Consider the following 16,046-nt stretch of genomic DNA (forward strand, 5'->3'; position numbering starts at 1 on the left):
GAGTGGCTTAAAAATGCTATTTAAATGTTCTTTGTATCTGTCATATTTTCTTCAAAAGCAAAAAATGCATATTACCCCATGTTCGATTTTAGCTATTGTGGCTTTTTTCTTGACGTACAAGGAAATAAAATACAAAATTTATACTAGATACTCTGAAACTCATTCAGCCCAAGTTTGGCTGAAATTGATTTAGCAGTTCCAACGGAGAAGATTTTTTGAAGTAAGCAAACTAGATGAACAAATTATGAAAAATTGTCTTGAAAGGACAATAACTCCTTAAGGGGTCAATTGACAATTTTGGTCATATAATTAAAACCTTGTTTGTAGATCTTACTTTGATGAACATTTTTCTGTTTACAGTTCATCTTTAACTATAATAATATTCAAGATAATAACCGAAAACTGCAAAATTTCCTTAAAATTAACAATTTAGTGTCATCAACCCAACAATGGGTTGTTAGATTCATCTGAAAATTTCAGGGCTGATAGAACTTGACCTACTGAACATTTTAACTCCATTTCAGATTTGCTCTAAATGCTTTAGTTTATGAGATATAAGCCAAAAACTGCATTCTACCCCTATGTTCTTTTTTAGCCATTACAGCCATGTTTTTTGACGAAACAGAAAATAAAACACAAATTTAATTTAAGATACCCTAAGGATCATTACGCTTAAGTTTGGTTGGAATTAGTTTAGTAGTTTCAGAGGAGAAGATGTTTAAAATAGTTTACACCGGACGGCCGACGACGACGACGGACGACGACAGACGATGACGGACGATGACGGACGACGACGGACGCCAAGTGATGGCAAAAGCTAACATTTCCTTTGGAAAGGTGAGCTAAAAAGGAGATGGGTGATTGCGATGAAACTATTCGCCATAGAATAGAGAACAAGGATCTGAACAGGTTCACTGCCTTGAATAATAACCAAAATCCAAACAACAAAATAAATAAAGTCTTTTATTACAAAGTACAAAATATTTATGTATAAGTAACATGAATAAAATGGCATTAAACTAACAAAATAACTTCCATTAAAAATTCAAAAATTTTCTTTTGCAAAATCAAAAGAAAACTTTTCACATGCTAGTTTTATGGTTTTCCCTAATTGAGGAGCTCCACAGAAAAACACTTTGACTTTTCCTTTCTGTTTTGAAGATATCTCGCTGAAAACCTGAAAACAAAATTTAAAATTTTACTCTTCATGTATATTAATAGAAGGCCGACAATTCTTGAATGTATACCTGCAAAATTTTAAATAGAAAATTTTAAACGTATGTACTGATCAAGGGAATATTTTGTAAAATGTTGAAGGGTTTTAAATGATCAAGTAGGGGTGAAATTTTCTTCAAAGTTATACGGAGTCATCATAATTAGGTTATGAAATACATGCATCTGTCTCACAGATATCCAAGGATATGTTCGCCTTATCGTAGCCGCATTTTCGTACTTCCTCGTGACATCATTGAACGCGACATATCAACGGATTTTACCTGGTACAAATAACACGTGCCACTTTTTTGTGAAGCCGGAACTGTTTGTCGTTCAAGTGCACATTACTCAACACCAATGTTTAGTGTTGTTCTTGTCACTCAATCTTTAGTTTTCTTGTTTAGTGTGTTTTTCCTGCTTCTCCCCTCTTTTTTGGTAGTATTTTCATTCCTGGTCTAGGCTCAGGGCTATTTAAGGCTATGTATTTTTTTTTAAATGTTGAAATCAGTATACTGACTAATAGATGTGTATGGTTATTGTATATCAAATATCTATGTTTATACATCTTTCTCAACGATTACCTGTCTTCTTTAAAAAAATATACTCAGTTCAAGAGTCTTATACAGTTCTAGCTGGAAAGGCTTGGAATGTCGCTGTTCTGCATGTAGATAAGCTTTCATTTTATTTGACTGTGCTTATTTTACATTACTTTGGTCTTTTATGGCTATGCTAACATTTATAATTTATTTTTCTATGCTTGTGTTGTGCTTACTTTTATGTGTGCTTTTCTTTTTTCAGTTAGCTTGCACGATTAAGCTTTTTATATTGAAAACAGTTGTATATGTTTGTATGTATTCAGTTAAAAGCTCCACATTAGAGCTTATGTTTTGTTGTTTGTAACTACACCGAATCTAAATGAATGCTTTGATATAGTACTAGTTTGATGACTATAATGCCTACAGCTTTCATTTATGATACTACTAATGGGGTTTCGACGCTTATAAAATCACCTTATTCCAATCTGGACGACCTGGTTGTGTTTTAACTTGCAATCCAGTTATCAAATCTCGTTGTGACTTCTCGTGCATTAGATCCAGCGCGATCTGTAAACCAATTCCTTTCATTTCCGTTTTCTTAACTGCTGCTGTCATGTACATGTGCATATCGATAATTTTCTCATCCGGGTTATCTTCACCGTGTCCAATCGATTGTTCGACTTCTAACGCTGTGAGTAATGATATAAACCATTCGAAGGCCTTCTGATCCCGATTAATCCAAATAAAATCCACCTAAATTAAGTATTACAAGTTATTGCAAAACACAAATGACGAGATATTATGTAAACATTTGATTTATTACGTCTATATATGAAGCACAGTTTAATAATAAACGAAGGAGATAAGGGTGGAGGTTCGAAGCTAAACGTGATGTTCGTATACTTGTCTGTGATAGTTTATTCTTACTACTCGCTTGATACGGCACTGAGGACAAAGCCCATGATTCCGTAAAAAGGAATATTTTGAAAGAAAAACCTGATCTGCATAGCAAGGCTAATACATTGTATTTTTTTTTTTAATAGTCTGATTCGTTAAATATGTGATTGGAATATAAAGCTTGTACCTGCCAATGTTAAATTCCATTACGTAAGTGGTAAATTCTTTAGACCATTCATACTAGAAAAGAAAGGATTTGGTCATGATATCCATTCATGACGCAAAATCAGTATTTGCAGAGCAAAATAAAACACAAAAAGCAAAGGAACAGCGCTATTATTGCTGTTCTTCATCTCAAAGTCACAGTGAGGCTTTCAACACGGAACAGAAACAACTATATGACTATTATTGGGACAATGATTGCGTAGCGTTTTAAGTTTACTTGGATCTCTGGTAAATTCTCCAACCACTCATGACAATTTGAAGGACAATGAGCACGTGCCTTTTTAAGTTTCATAGCTTCTGTAGTAAATTCTCCTAAACATTAATGACTGAACTAAGAATAATGAGCACGTACCTTTATAAGTTTCAGTGCTTCTGTAGTAAATTCCCCTGGCCATTTATGACTATACTAAGAACAATGAGCACGTACCTTTTTAAGTTTCATTGCCTCTGTAGTAAATTCTCCCAACCATTCATGACTACAGCTAGGACAATGCCTTTTTGATGCTTTAAACTTATACATGACACTTTGTAAGATTGACGCCATTGGTGTGACGCCTATTCCGGCGCCTATTAGAACAGCATGTTCTGTTGTGAAGATTTCTCTTGTAGCTGTACCGTAAGGGCCATCTATGTAACACTTGTTGAAAAGTAGAAAATGTAAAATTAAGTATTGCAAATTCAGAAACTTTTGCAATGTTTTAGTAATGCTAAAAAAGGTGACGGGTTAACTTTCTCAAAAATAACAAATAAAAACTAGCATTTAAGATTTTTAAAGCATTATTTGTGTATGCAGCAATTCCTAAAATCAATATTTTGTTTTCGTCTATTGTTCAACAATTGCAATACACCTTATTGCTATTTGTCCGCCATTACCGAACATCACAAAGGTTCCCATAAATTTTTGACGTCATAATAGAAAATATCTGACGCCACAATGGAAAAGTGATTGTTCAACAGGCGCAGATTCTCGGGTCAAGCGGCGCAGATTTCCAAATAGCGAAGGTCTATACAAAAATGCACGCAAACATTTAGAATTTACAGAATCCAATGGAATCTAAATATAGGATGAAACTTATTTTTTCCAGGAGGCTATTGTATACGAATACGAATACGAAAGTTTTATTTTGATTCGGTTCACATATATAACAGTACAAACATATTAAGCTCTTGAGAGCTTTTTATCGAATATAAATAACATATACATAACATGAAAACACAGAACATGTAGATAAGATATATAAGCAGCATATATTTCAATGCATAGATACAACACAGGCATATTGAAAAACATGCAAAGCACTACTAAACTAAACATCTAAACATGCCAAAACTGAAGCACAACTTAAGTCGAAGCACAACAAAAATTTAGTATTGATGTGTAAACTGTCTTGGTTGAGAGTTATGAGAATTAAAAACATTTCTTCTAGATGTCATTGATGTATAAACTGGGCCGCTGACTCGCAGCTTTATGCCCCCTTCACATACACGGATTTTTCTTTCGAGTCCTTACGGATCGCACAAATTCACGGTTCCTTTTTTGGTCACTTTTACGACCGGTTTAAGAGTTTTTACGAGTTATTACGAGCTATACACGGTTTATTGCGGATTATTTCAAGATATTGTTACGAGTTATCACGTATAACTACGAGCACGAGTATGTTAAAGATTATTACTATTCCTCGAAGCTTTTACGTGTCAGTTACGAATAGTTAATATTAACGAGTCCTTACGATTTTGCAGCTTTTAAACCTTTCCATAGATTGTAAACAATACTCAAGAATACGTGAGGTATACGTATCTACATGTATTTGTAAAGTACTCATGATTACATGTAAAGTACTCGTTATAACTCGTAACAACCAGTTAAGCCATCGTACTAACACAACCGAATGAAATCGTAATCAACACGTAAGCACTCGAAATAATACATTAACAAATCGTAAACTAACCGTACAAATCGTAAAAACAAATTTTTACAAGTTATTTAAGCCAGGTTCACACTGCCGATCAGATCAACTAGATTAAGCCCGATTAAGACAGATTAAGTGATCGGGAGACTGGTCTGACTCAATCGACAAAAATGTTCGGGGTTGTCTACCTTGATCGTCAGCGATCTGACTTTCTACCCGAGAATTTTTATCATGTAAATAAAAAATCGAGTAAGGATCGAGAAGCCAGTCACTCGAGAATAGATCTGGAATCCGTCGAGTAGCGGTCGAATTGATCGGGAAAGGATCGTGTAGAGATCGAGTTTGGTCGGATACAAATATTAAACCGATCAGTACTCGATCATCTCGACCTTTGCTGACTAATATCCGATCATTTCCATATCAACGCCAACCTGTTTGATCTATGGTCCAGATTAACTCGGGCAATGCCCGATCGCTCCCAGATCACTGCGACTTCTATTATTTTTTATCCTAGACCAACTCGACCAATACCTGACCATATTCTACCACTCTTCTATCTCTACTCGGTCATACACAAGTACACATGACTGCTACACGATTCTCTAAAAGGGTGTGCAGATCTGATTAAATTTCATAACTTTGCTTCCGCAAAAATATATTGTCACTGTTTATTTTTAACTGTACAAAAGATTAACTCCGCAAAAATTCCTCTATGTACAGTACTTGTCTGTACTTTTGCAAGGAGGATTTAAATTTTAAAAGAGAGGAAAAAGATACTAAAGGAACAATCAAACTCAAAGGTCGAAAACAAACCGACATAATGTAGCCATAGCGAAAAACGAAAACCGACGAGAAGGCCAACAGCAGTCCACATAACACAACATAGAAAACTAAAAACTTAGCAACAAGAACCCAACAAAAAACTGGGATGATCTCAGGTGTTCCGGAAGGGAAGTAGATCCTGCATTTTAGCCTCGGAGGATTTCTCAAACATGAAAATAATTGTGCAATAAAATTCATTTTTAGACAGCTCATGACTAATTTAGCCTTCAAAGTGAGTTTATAAGAACATCATGATTATTTTTTACCTGTTTTATGGGCTATTTTCTGTGTTACTGTCCGTATTTTCCGCAGGTCCAGAAATGTTGTAGTATAAAAATAAGAAGATGTGGTATAATTCCCAATGAGACAACTCTCCACAAGACACCAAATGACACAGAAATTAACAACTATAGGTCACCGTACGGCCAAGTGTTTACAAACACTTTTTTTACACACGAACTTTTTGACGCAATTTTACAAAAAATGAGACGAAAGACACATGCTTTTTAATTGATCTCTCGATAGATATATGTAAACAGTTTCAGAAAAGGTATCAATCCAAGGGATTGAAAGTCTACTTTTGGCCAAATTTGAAATATTCGACATCTTTACCCCATTTTTGCAATATTTTTTTAGCAAATACATGCAGGTTGTTGCCATGGATACACAAAAAAAAATGATCTTTAACCATCCAACTACTGGATATCAAATTTATGGAAAATACTGTTTACATACATATGCACATATATGACACAAACAGTAAATAGATATAAGAAGATGTGATATGAGTGCCAATGAGACAACTCTCCATCCAAGTCACAATTTGTAAAAGTAAACCATTATAGGTCAAAGTAAGCTTAATTTGTAAGAAAGCAAGGAAAAAGGGATGGTCAAATTTATGTATATTGTTATCTAATATAAGTACCAATCCGGTGACAAATCTCATTTGGTGGTGTCATTTTCAAGAAAAGAGCAGTAAAAACTCCCATAACATATCAGCGTCTACTCTAAGGAAGGTTTTATAACCATTGGGGTCCAATTTCTTGAGCTCCTGCAAGTCTCTTATACTTCCCATACAGTGGTCGCCGTGTCAGCAACTGCCTCACCTACATTTCTCGGCGCCCGTTGCTGTCTACGCATTCTTGTTCGTATTCTACGCTCACTTCAAGCTCCGTCAAAGCTATTTATCTGTCTCTCTGGAGCTTTTACCACCTTTCTCACAATTCCAACTGCTTTATTTCCATGTAGATATTTTAAATGTATGATTTTACTCAGACCTTCTGTGAACTACTGAATCTAACTAAATAAATGGAGAATTTGTCCATGGGACACTGATAAAGCCCCCGCTTGAATATAACGTTATAAAGGGTCATTACTCAAGAACGGTAAAAGTGACGCCACCCAAATTCGCACTTTTCTGTGTTTCATAACATTTGGTTGAGGCAAAATAAAGTTAGAGAACGGAAACTAATTGTTGGGACGTACGTACGTACGGACGAACAAGGGTAACACTTAATGCCCCCTCCCCTTAGCGGTCGGGTAGAAGTCGTAAACAGGCCCGATCACGAATTTGGTTACGCTTGGTCTTGGAAATTTGACAATCGGGATCATCGAGTTGATCTGATCGGCAATGTGAACCTAGCTTTACGGATTATGGTGAGCAGTTAACGGATGGCTGCGTGTTGTTGCGAGTTATTTACGAAAAAATCAATCCGTGGACAATCGTATACTAAAGAGATTATGACATGTCAAAATATTGGCCTCTCCTTTCACCATATTCACGGATCCTTAAGAGTGTCTGCCAGTTGTTACGAGATATTTACGGATACCAGCAAGTAATTTATAATTGCGTGCGATTGACTACGAGTTGGCGATCCGTAAATACTTATAAGAAAGATCCGTGTATGTGAAGAGGGGCCATTAAATTTAAGTTCTGATTCAGTTTTTGAGTTAATCGTTCGAAGTGACACAGCAATAACCTCACGGACAAATGTGTTTAATCCTATATAACTTGCTTCCATTGCGCATGCAGTTTGGTGTCAAAACTTTACATTTAATTACACTGTTGCTTTTAAGCAAAATTACAAAAAAGTGATGTAATTGATATTAAAAACCTTAGAGACAGTCTTGTTATGACGATGCTGAATTTTGTTTGTCCCTAGGGTTCAATGAGGGTCTTGATGAGGTTTACATTGTAGAGAATAAGGAAGAATCAAAATCAAGAAAAGAATAAAATTAACTTAAAAATTTATTAAAAACAAGCATAATGGGTTCTAAAATATAAAGATTAAAGAAACATAGGCCAAAACAAAAAGGAAGAAAAATCGCCCAAAAGTGGAAGAATACGGAAATAAAGGCATCCTATCGATCTTAAATGTAGTTCATACCTGTATTTTGACTATTTTATTACGTAATGCGACTCTTCGTTCTCGTGCTTCTTCTTTCTAAAACAGAAAATAATATCAGGTTTTCAGACATTTTATTTTGTTACGTACGCCACCTATATTTTGATATAAACTGTTTTGGAAAGAAACGGGTGTTCTGAAAAGATTCGAATGAAGAGTGATCCGAACTGCGTAGTACATTGCACTTTTACATCCCAGTTTGACGACCATATTTACGGTAGCATGTAGTGCTCACGGTCAACTTTGTTTTTGGTGTTTGATTAAAATAAAGATATTGTAAATACCGCTTTTAATTAAGTTAATAAATTCAAAGTATTGTTTTCACTCATTGATGGAATCAAATTAAAATGGTTACACATTTAATGGAATCAAATTAAAATGGTTACATATTTAACTGAATCAAATTAAAATGGTTACCGTGACATTTAACGGAATCAAATTAAAATGGTTACACATTTAACGGAATCAAATTAAAATGGTTACACATTTAACGGAATCAAATTAAAATGGTTACACATTTAACTGAATCAAATTAAAATGGATACACATTTAACGGAATCAAATTAAAATGGATACACATTTAACGGAATCAAATTAAAATGGATACACATTTAACGGAATCAAATCATCAATGGTTGAGTTCATTTAACATAGAACGAGGAGTATGCGAACGATAACGAGGTTACATACCGGATCAGTTTTCGGTCCCAATGATCTTGTTTTTTTTCTTTTGCTTGATAAAGTTCTTCTTCTCATGGCAACAGTGCCTCGTTCTGTATTTAAACAGACAAAATGTGTTATAATAAATTACAGCTACATTTGTTTTATTTAATATATAAATATAGGTCTGTTACATGTAGAACAAATTTCTTCCAACCAACTAACTGCCACAATTATTTTAGGTCTAAATGTAAAACGTTGGTCTGATAGAAGATCTGAAATTTCTTCCAATGAACTAACTGCTTATTTCATTGAATGTTTGAAAAAAGAAATTTCTTCCATCTTACCAAATAACTGCCACAAGTATTTCATTTTAGGTCTATGTCTGGTAGAATCGCCAACGAACCAGCGACTACATGTATTTCATTTAAGATCTAAATTTTGGTCTGATAGAAGAAATTTCTTCCAACGAACTAACCGCTGTTTCATTGAATGTTTGATAGAAGAAATTTCTTCCAACTTACTAACTACCATAATTCATTTTATATCTATGTCAGATAGAACAATTTCTCCCACCGAGCTAATTACAGCTTTGAATTTATCAAAAACAGTTACAAAAAATAGAAATCAGTTGATGTATTTGCACTTTTTGGAAAAATTCATAAGGATCTGCTTACCCTTCTGGAGCACCTGAAATCACCCCCAGTTTTTGGTGGGATTCGTTTTGATCAGTCTTTAGTTTTCTATGTGTTGTTATGTATACTGTTGTTTGTCTGTTTGTCTGTTTCTTTTTTAGCCATGGCGTTGTCAGTTTATATTGACTTATGATTTTCAATGTCCCTTTTGTATCTTTCGCCTCTCTTTCATAAATTTGGCATATTTCAGTCCGCAAAGAGGACATTTTGGATGTTCCTCTTTTTTTCTAGATTGCCTTTATTGTTTAAAGATAGGTCTGTTCGATATGTATTACAAATGATATCAAACCCGATAACCACTAACTATCAATTCCATACAAGGAAACGGTTTACCAAAAATAGAGATAAGTTGTTGTATTTGCACTTTTTGAGATAAATTCATAAACTTTGCATAATTATATCTATCCACAAAGAGGACATTCTGGATTTTCCTCTTTATTCTGGATTGCTTTTATTGTTTATAGTTCTGTTCGATATGTATGGCAAGCCGTTTTACTATTCTAACTTCATTAGACAAACTAGATCATATAATATAGAAGATATCTTATATGATCTAGTTTTTATAAGATATCTTATATGATCGAGTTTTTATAAGATATCTTATATATTCTAGCTTTTATAAGATATCTTATATATTCTAGCTTTTATAAGATATCTTATAAACTTTATAATATATCTTACAGTATATAGCTTATAAGATATCTTATATCATGTATATAGCTTATAAGATATCTCATAGAAAAAATTATATGAGAAATCTTATAAATTAAATGAGATATCTTATATATAATATGAGATATCGGATAAATTATATGAGATTTCTTATAAAGTTTATTAAATATCTTGAAGTTATAATATATAATAAAACGGCGTGCCATAGATATGTGTTACTAATGATACCAAACCAGATAACCACTGATCTTCAATTCCACACAAGGAAGATGTTTCGTTTACATTGCAGCAAACCTCAAAACGAATAAAAATATTTAATTGTTTGGCAGGAATGTTACGGATCTCTCCCGTGTCAAATCGGTAATATAATATATTGAATAAATATAAATGTACATTTTCTGCAAGTAGTTTAAAAGTACTTTGCAACAAAATATGTATAAAATATATTATTCTTTTGCTTAAACTTATGTAGACAATTTTAGTGTGCACTTTTTTCTGGAACAAACTTCAAAGGGTTCGCTTGTCACGAAATCTATCGAAAGCCGACACATAATGAAAATGTGCAATTAAACGGTAATTTGTTCCAGCTATTGGCATATTTATGTTTCTTACCTAGTGTCTCATGTTTGAGAGTAACCCTCATTCGTCGGTCTAATGGATTAGTAGGAGCAAGGGAGGCAACTATTTCTTCATCATATTTTTCACCAGGATCGTACTGGTCAAAATATTTGTACAAACTCTTTGTCCAGTTTCCCGCAGATCTAACATGTAACCATATTCTACCTGGAATATATATTGATATTTTAAATTCGGTACTTTCCGTTCCTTAGGGAGCAACCATTTAACTTCAAGGGGGGAGGGGGTTATAGTTTTTTTGTCTGAGTCAAAAAACTTTTTTTTTTTATTTTTTTGACGCTATCAATCAAATTATATTTATCAAAATTTAACATTATAAGATATTGGGAAAATCTGGATTAAGAATATTTTTTTTCTCATCTGCTTGACCACAATATTTTTTTTTTCATCAAATTGGGGATCAGAATATTTTTTTAGGAAAAAACCATAGTTGTTATTGGCTTTGAAATAGCTGTCAGTCATTGCGAGTACTCTCAGATCTGTACTTAGTGTCTTTTGTTGTAGGGATGTATAAATACCCTGCCACGTCCGGTCTGTGTTTTTGTTACTTGTTTTTCTGCTTTGTATCGATCTGATGAGTTAAGCCTTTTTCAACTGAATTTATAGTTTGTTCATATGTTGTACTGTTACACAACGTACTGTACGTACTGTCCAAGGTTAGGGGACGGTTGGGCGTCCGCTAACACGTTTAACCCAGCCACATTCTGTATGTGTGTTGCTGTATATCATATTTGTTTTTCGTTCATTATTTTGTACATAAATCGTTTTGTTATATAATTTGTTAGTTTTCTCGTTTGAATTGTTTTACATATGTCAATTCGGGGCCTTATATAGCTTACTATGCGGTATGGGTTTTACTCATTGATTGTTGAATGCCGTACGGTGACTTATAGTTGTTAACTTCTGTGTCATTTGGTCTGTTGTGGAGAGTAGTCTCATTGGCAATCATACCACATCTTCTTATTTTTATATATACTAGTTTTCCATTCAAGAAATGTATGCTAAAAGTCGACATTTGACCTTGCTGTAATACGTTCTAATTTGAATAGTGTGTACAAATAAAGAAACAGGTCATCCACACACTGTTTAACGGATCTAAGCTAATACGATAAAATTCAAACTCACCGCACTACATATAGCAGCATATTTAATTCCCCATAAAAAAAAATTAAAAAATAAGTATGCAATATTAGCCGGTGGATGTTAAGAAGCCATTATTCAATTGATTATCTCTGCAGTTCTATGATGAAGATGAGGAACAACAATAAACATACTGTAAAATATGCACTGGTCGTTGGTTATCTGATTTGAATTGTTTTACATTTTGTTCTGCCGGGGTTTACTTTACAGTATGGATTTTGCTTACTGGGGAAGGCCGTATTAGTCCCCTATAGTTGTTAACATCATCGTCTGTCTGTTAGAGAGTTGTCTCATTGGCAATCATACCATATCTCATTATTTGAACTTGAAATGTTTTAGATAAACTGGTCTCAGTGACATTTTTGGCAATCATACCACATACATCTCCTGATTATTGTATTCAACGCATAACCTTTGATTCCAATTTACTTGAAACGTTTCACCTACCCTGATCATAGTGTGGCACAGTGAGTATAGAGATACCCTGATCACAGTGTGGCACAATGAGTATAGAGATACTCTGATCACAGTGTGACACAGTGAGTATAGAGATACCCTGATCACAGTGTGGCACAGTGAGTATAGAGATACCCTGATCACAGTGTGGCACAGTGAGTATAGAGATATCCTGATCACAGTGTGGCACATAGAGTATAGAGATATCCTGATCACAGTGTGGCACAGTGAGTATAGAGATACCCTGATTACAGTGTAGCACAATGAGTATAGAGATACCCTGATCACAGTGTGGCACAATGAGTATAGAGATACCCTGATCGAAGTGTGGCACAGTGAGTATAGAGATAGCCTAATCAGTGTGGCACAGTGAGTGTAGAGATACCCTGATCACAGTGTGGCACGGTGAGTATAGAGATACCCTGATCACAGTGTGGCACAGTGAGTATAGAGATACCCTGATCACAGTGTGGCAGTGAGTATAGAGATACCTTGATCACAATTTGGCAGGGTGAGTATAGAGATACCCTGATCACTGAGTATATACAGTGTGGCACAGTGAGTATACAGATACCCTGATCACAGTGTGGCACAGTGAGTATAGAGATACCCTGATCACAGTGTGGTAGTGAGTATAGAGATACCTTGATCACTGTGTAGCACAGTGAGTATAGAGATACCCTGATCACTGAGTATATACAGTGTGGCACAGTGAGTATACAGATACCCTGATCACAGTGTGACACAGTGAGTATAGAGATGCCCCGATCACAGTGAGTATAGAGATGCCCTGATCACAGTGAGTATAGAAATAGACATATAAAATACACGTTCCTTTAACCTAACATGTATACCAAAGTAGATGTTTTTACCCACCATCAAGCTCTGGTGCACTGCTAATTGTAAACGGGTGCCATTCATGTCTGGATACTACTGGTATCTGAATAAACACATAGTCTCCTGGCTGGTATGCAAAATTAGCAGGACGAGATATTTCTAAGTGTGTAACCTGAAATGAAAAAACAAAATTCCCGTAAAATCAAGTGAGAAAATCTTTTAATAGTTCGATGTATGCAAATATCTTCAAATTACTAAATGCATGACCATACACATGTTTAAGTAAGAACTGTATCTTTCACGATGATTTCATGACTATCACAAAGTGTACCGTTGTTATTCAATCAAAATGAACGTTACAAACCATGTTGCATTCTAATTCATAATCAATGATACATTTGTTCTCTGTGTTTAAACTTTTTAAGAAAGAAATTAGTTGAGGAATGTGCTGTAAGGTTTTATTTTTGTGCTAAAATCACTGAATTAAAGGATTTGATCGATTGCAGCTAAATTAGGAAGGCAAAATTTAAAAACAATAGTTCCGTGACCAACCTTCATATTTCATTTCCGACTTAAGGTATGTATAGCCTAACATTAATACTGTCGATCTTTAAAAAAAACCTGATGTATCATTGCTGTTAGAAACTTTCGATTTTCACAAGAATTTGGAAACATTGTATTCTATCTTTTTTGTGCATTATGCACGATTAGTGAGCCAGTCGCCCGTTTGGTCTACATAAGTCTCATCTGTCGAGCTCAAATCAAAACAGTTGAAAAAAACAAATAAAAACAAAAATACTCTTCAAAAACGATCTTCTTACCAATTTTTGTGTATCTATATTTAGTTAACATATACGAATCAAATTGTTTTGAAAAAAGAAGAAAGGCGTACCACAAAGCCGACCGGTCCGGAGCTACCTACAGTTCGACAATGAAAGCAATTATCGTGTTGTTTGTTTGTTGGTTTTGCCATTATTGCACATACCTGAATTAAAAACTAAATATTTTTTTAATATAATGTGATTGGACAATGCACATTTTTATGTGCACAACTTCCATAATAACTTTCTACTTGGACAGCAATCAGTTGTTTTCGGGCCATAATTGTAACTCCCATTTTTCAGTTTCGGATGACATTATGTTCTTGCGATTAATTAAGATAATTAAACAAAAGATATTCCATACTTATCAATAATATTGGCTATACATACCGACGAAGGCAACAAAGAAACTTCCTCTATAAAAGTTTTCCCGTATCGCGCTTGTTTGACGAACTTTGACCTAGAAATTTTCTCTCCTATGAATATGAATCCAGGGGCAATAAACCATTTCCAGAAGTTTGGCCCATGGAATATTAGTAAAATCCAGAAAGGTATGTAACAAATATGTGTCCAATAGAAAACCTGAAATGGAAAAAAAGCATTTATGGTATATAAAACTATTTACTAGTATTCAATAAATATAATAAAAAGTGAAGCGAGTAAGTTCAAGATTTTTCTATAATAAGACAACCGGTTAATTTTAATTGGTAGTTTACCGATATTTATATTTCATAATTCAATGAAGAATACAACTCAACAAACAAAAACTGATTGAATCGCCAGAACTCCAAAAGGAGCCTGACCGGGTAAGCGTCCCCTGCTATGTACATGTATGCATCACCCGCCATGTGACGTAAAAAATCACACGTTACACAAAACCATGACTGTACATTAATTTGTAGATGCGTAAATAAAAAACAAAAATATCAGACGTGAGGAAATGAACTTTTTCAGATGAGTTGATGCACCATGTGTACGTCTCTATTTTGGACGTGTAGATCAATACATACATCAATTTACATATGCAAAGACGATTAGACTGCGTATAGTAATTTACGAGAGTGCTTTTATTTTGCAACTACGTTGCTATCATCTGATTATTGCTTACTAAAAATGTATCATCATAGCGAAATATTGTTGGTTGCTTAACGTCCAGTGGCAAATATTTCATGCATATTCAGGACGAGAACAAATTAACAATAAATATTATAGGTAGGTTCTGTAATGTAGGCCGTCCGGAGGAAGGTCGGGGAAATTTAGACTGCCACTGGAAAATGAGGGTAATTTGGATAGGGACAGAAATGTTGCCTTGCTACGGGTTACCTAAGGACCCCTCAAAGAGTTGTTGCAAGTGTTATTAACATGCAGATGCGTGGCACTCTCTCTACACGAGGGATCGGATTTATCGTCCCCATACTGACAGGACGTGGCTGCGTACTTGTACATCCCGCACAACCAAACGGACGCCCCACTTTGGCAAGGGTTCTACTGCCGGTCGGAAGAAGACCTGTAGTGACATATTTCTATTCCCCAGTCACCCTTGGGGACGAACGAGCGAAATATTGCTTATACTGGTAAAGATGAAGAATATAAATGTCTTTGTTGTGTATTTGTACCTCAATTTTTTATAACATCTAGAGATTACGAAGGCGCGAAGTTTGCGATATTTTGTGCATATAAAATAAAATTTAGAGAAAAAAAAATGACAACTAAAGCAAACATTGCGTCGTTGGCGTCTTATGTTATAGGTTACCTCAAAATGTCCTGATCTTCGAACAAACTCCATGGAACATATTATCATTATAATCAGGATGATATCCAGAGCCCAACCTGTGAAATAAGCGCTACCAATGATTGTACCAAGCTCTGCGGCATCTGTAACCAAGATGTCTGCCACCGTCAATACACCTTCATCTGCCACAACAACTATGGAGAGAGAGAGAAAAACATGGTTGTTGTTTCATGTCTGTCATGTTTGTTTTTCGTAAATTGTTTTGTTATAAATTAGGACGTTGGTTTTTTCGTTTGAATTGTTTCACCTTTTTCCTGTTGAGGCCTTTTATAGCTGACTATACGGTATGGGTTTTTTCTCATTGTTGAAGACCGTATGGTTGTCTAT

General features: G+C 34.7%; 1 protein-coding gene across 2 annotated transcripts in view; it reads right to left on the reverse strand.

The window, feature by feature from the left end:
• Positions 1-949: 949 nt before the first annotated feature.
• The window catches only part of LOC127721731 (NADPH oxidase 5-like), a 50,500-nt gene continuing 35,403 nt past the window's right edge, over positions 950-16,046 (reverse strand). For both annotated transcript variants that reach the window (XM_052228532.1, XM_052228531.1), the window contains exons 8-16: positions 15,681-15,853; positions 14,318-14,509; positions 13,146-13,278; positions 10,650-10,820; positions 8,701-8,783; positions 7,993-8,049; positions 3,301-3,510; positions 2,226-2,504; positions 950-1,177 (exon numbers count right to left, since the gene is read on the reverse strand). In XM_052228532.1, coding sequence (XP_052084492.1) covers positions 1,046-1,177; positions 2,226-2,504; positions 3,301-3,510; positions 7,993-8,049; positions 8,701-8,783; positions 10,650-10,820; positions 13,146-13,278; positions 14,318-14,509; positions 15,681-15,853 — 1,430 coding nt within the window. In that variant the 3' untranslated portion in view covers positions 950-1,045. The remainder of the gene's footprint in view (positions 1,178-2,225; positions 2,505-3,300; positions 3,511-7,992; positions 8,050-8,700; positions 8,784-10,649; positions 10,821-13,145; positions 13,279-14,317; positions 14,510-15,680; positions 15,854-16,046) is intronic.

This window comes from Mytilus californianus, unplaced genomic scaffold, assembly GCF_021869535.1.
Source record: "Mytilus californianus isolate M0D057914Y unplaced genomic scaffold, xbMytCali1.0.p SCAF_12, whole genome shotgun sequence".
In the NCBI taxonomy this organism is placed as follows: domain Eukaryota; kingdom Metazoa; phylum Mollusca; class Bivalvia; order Mytilida; family Mytilidae; genus Mytilus; species Mytilus californianus.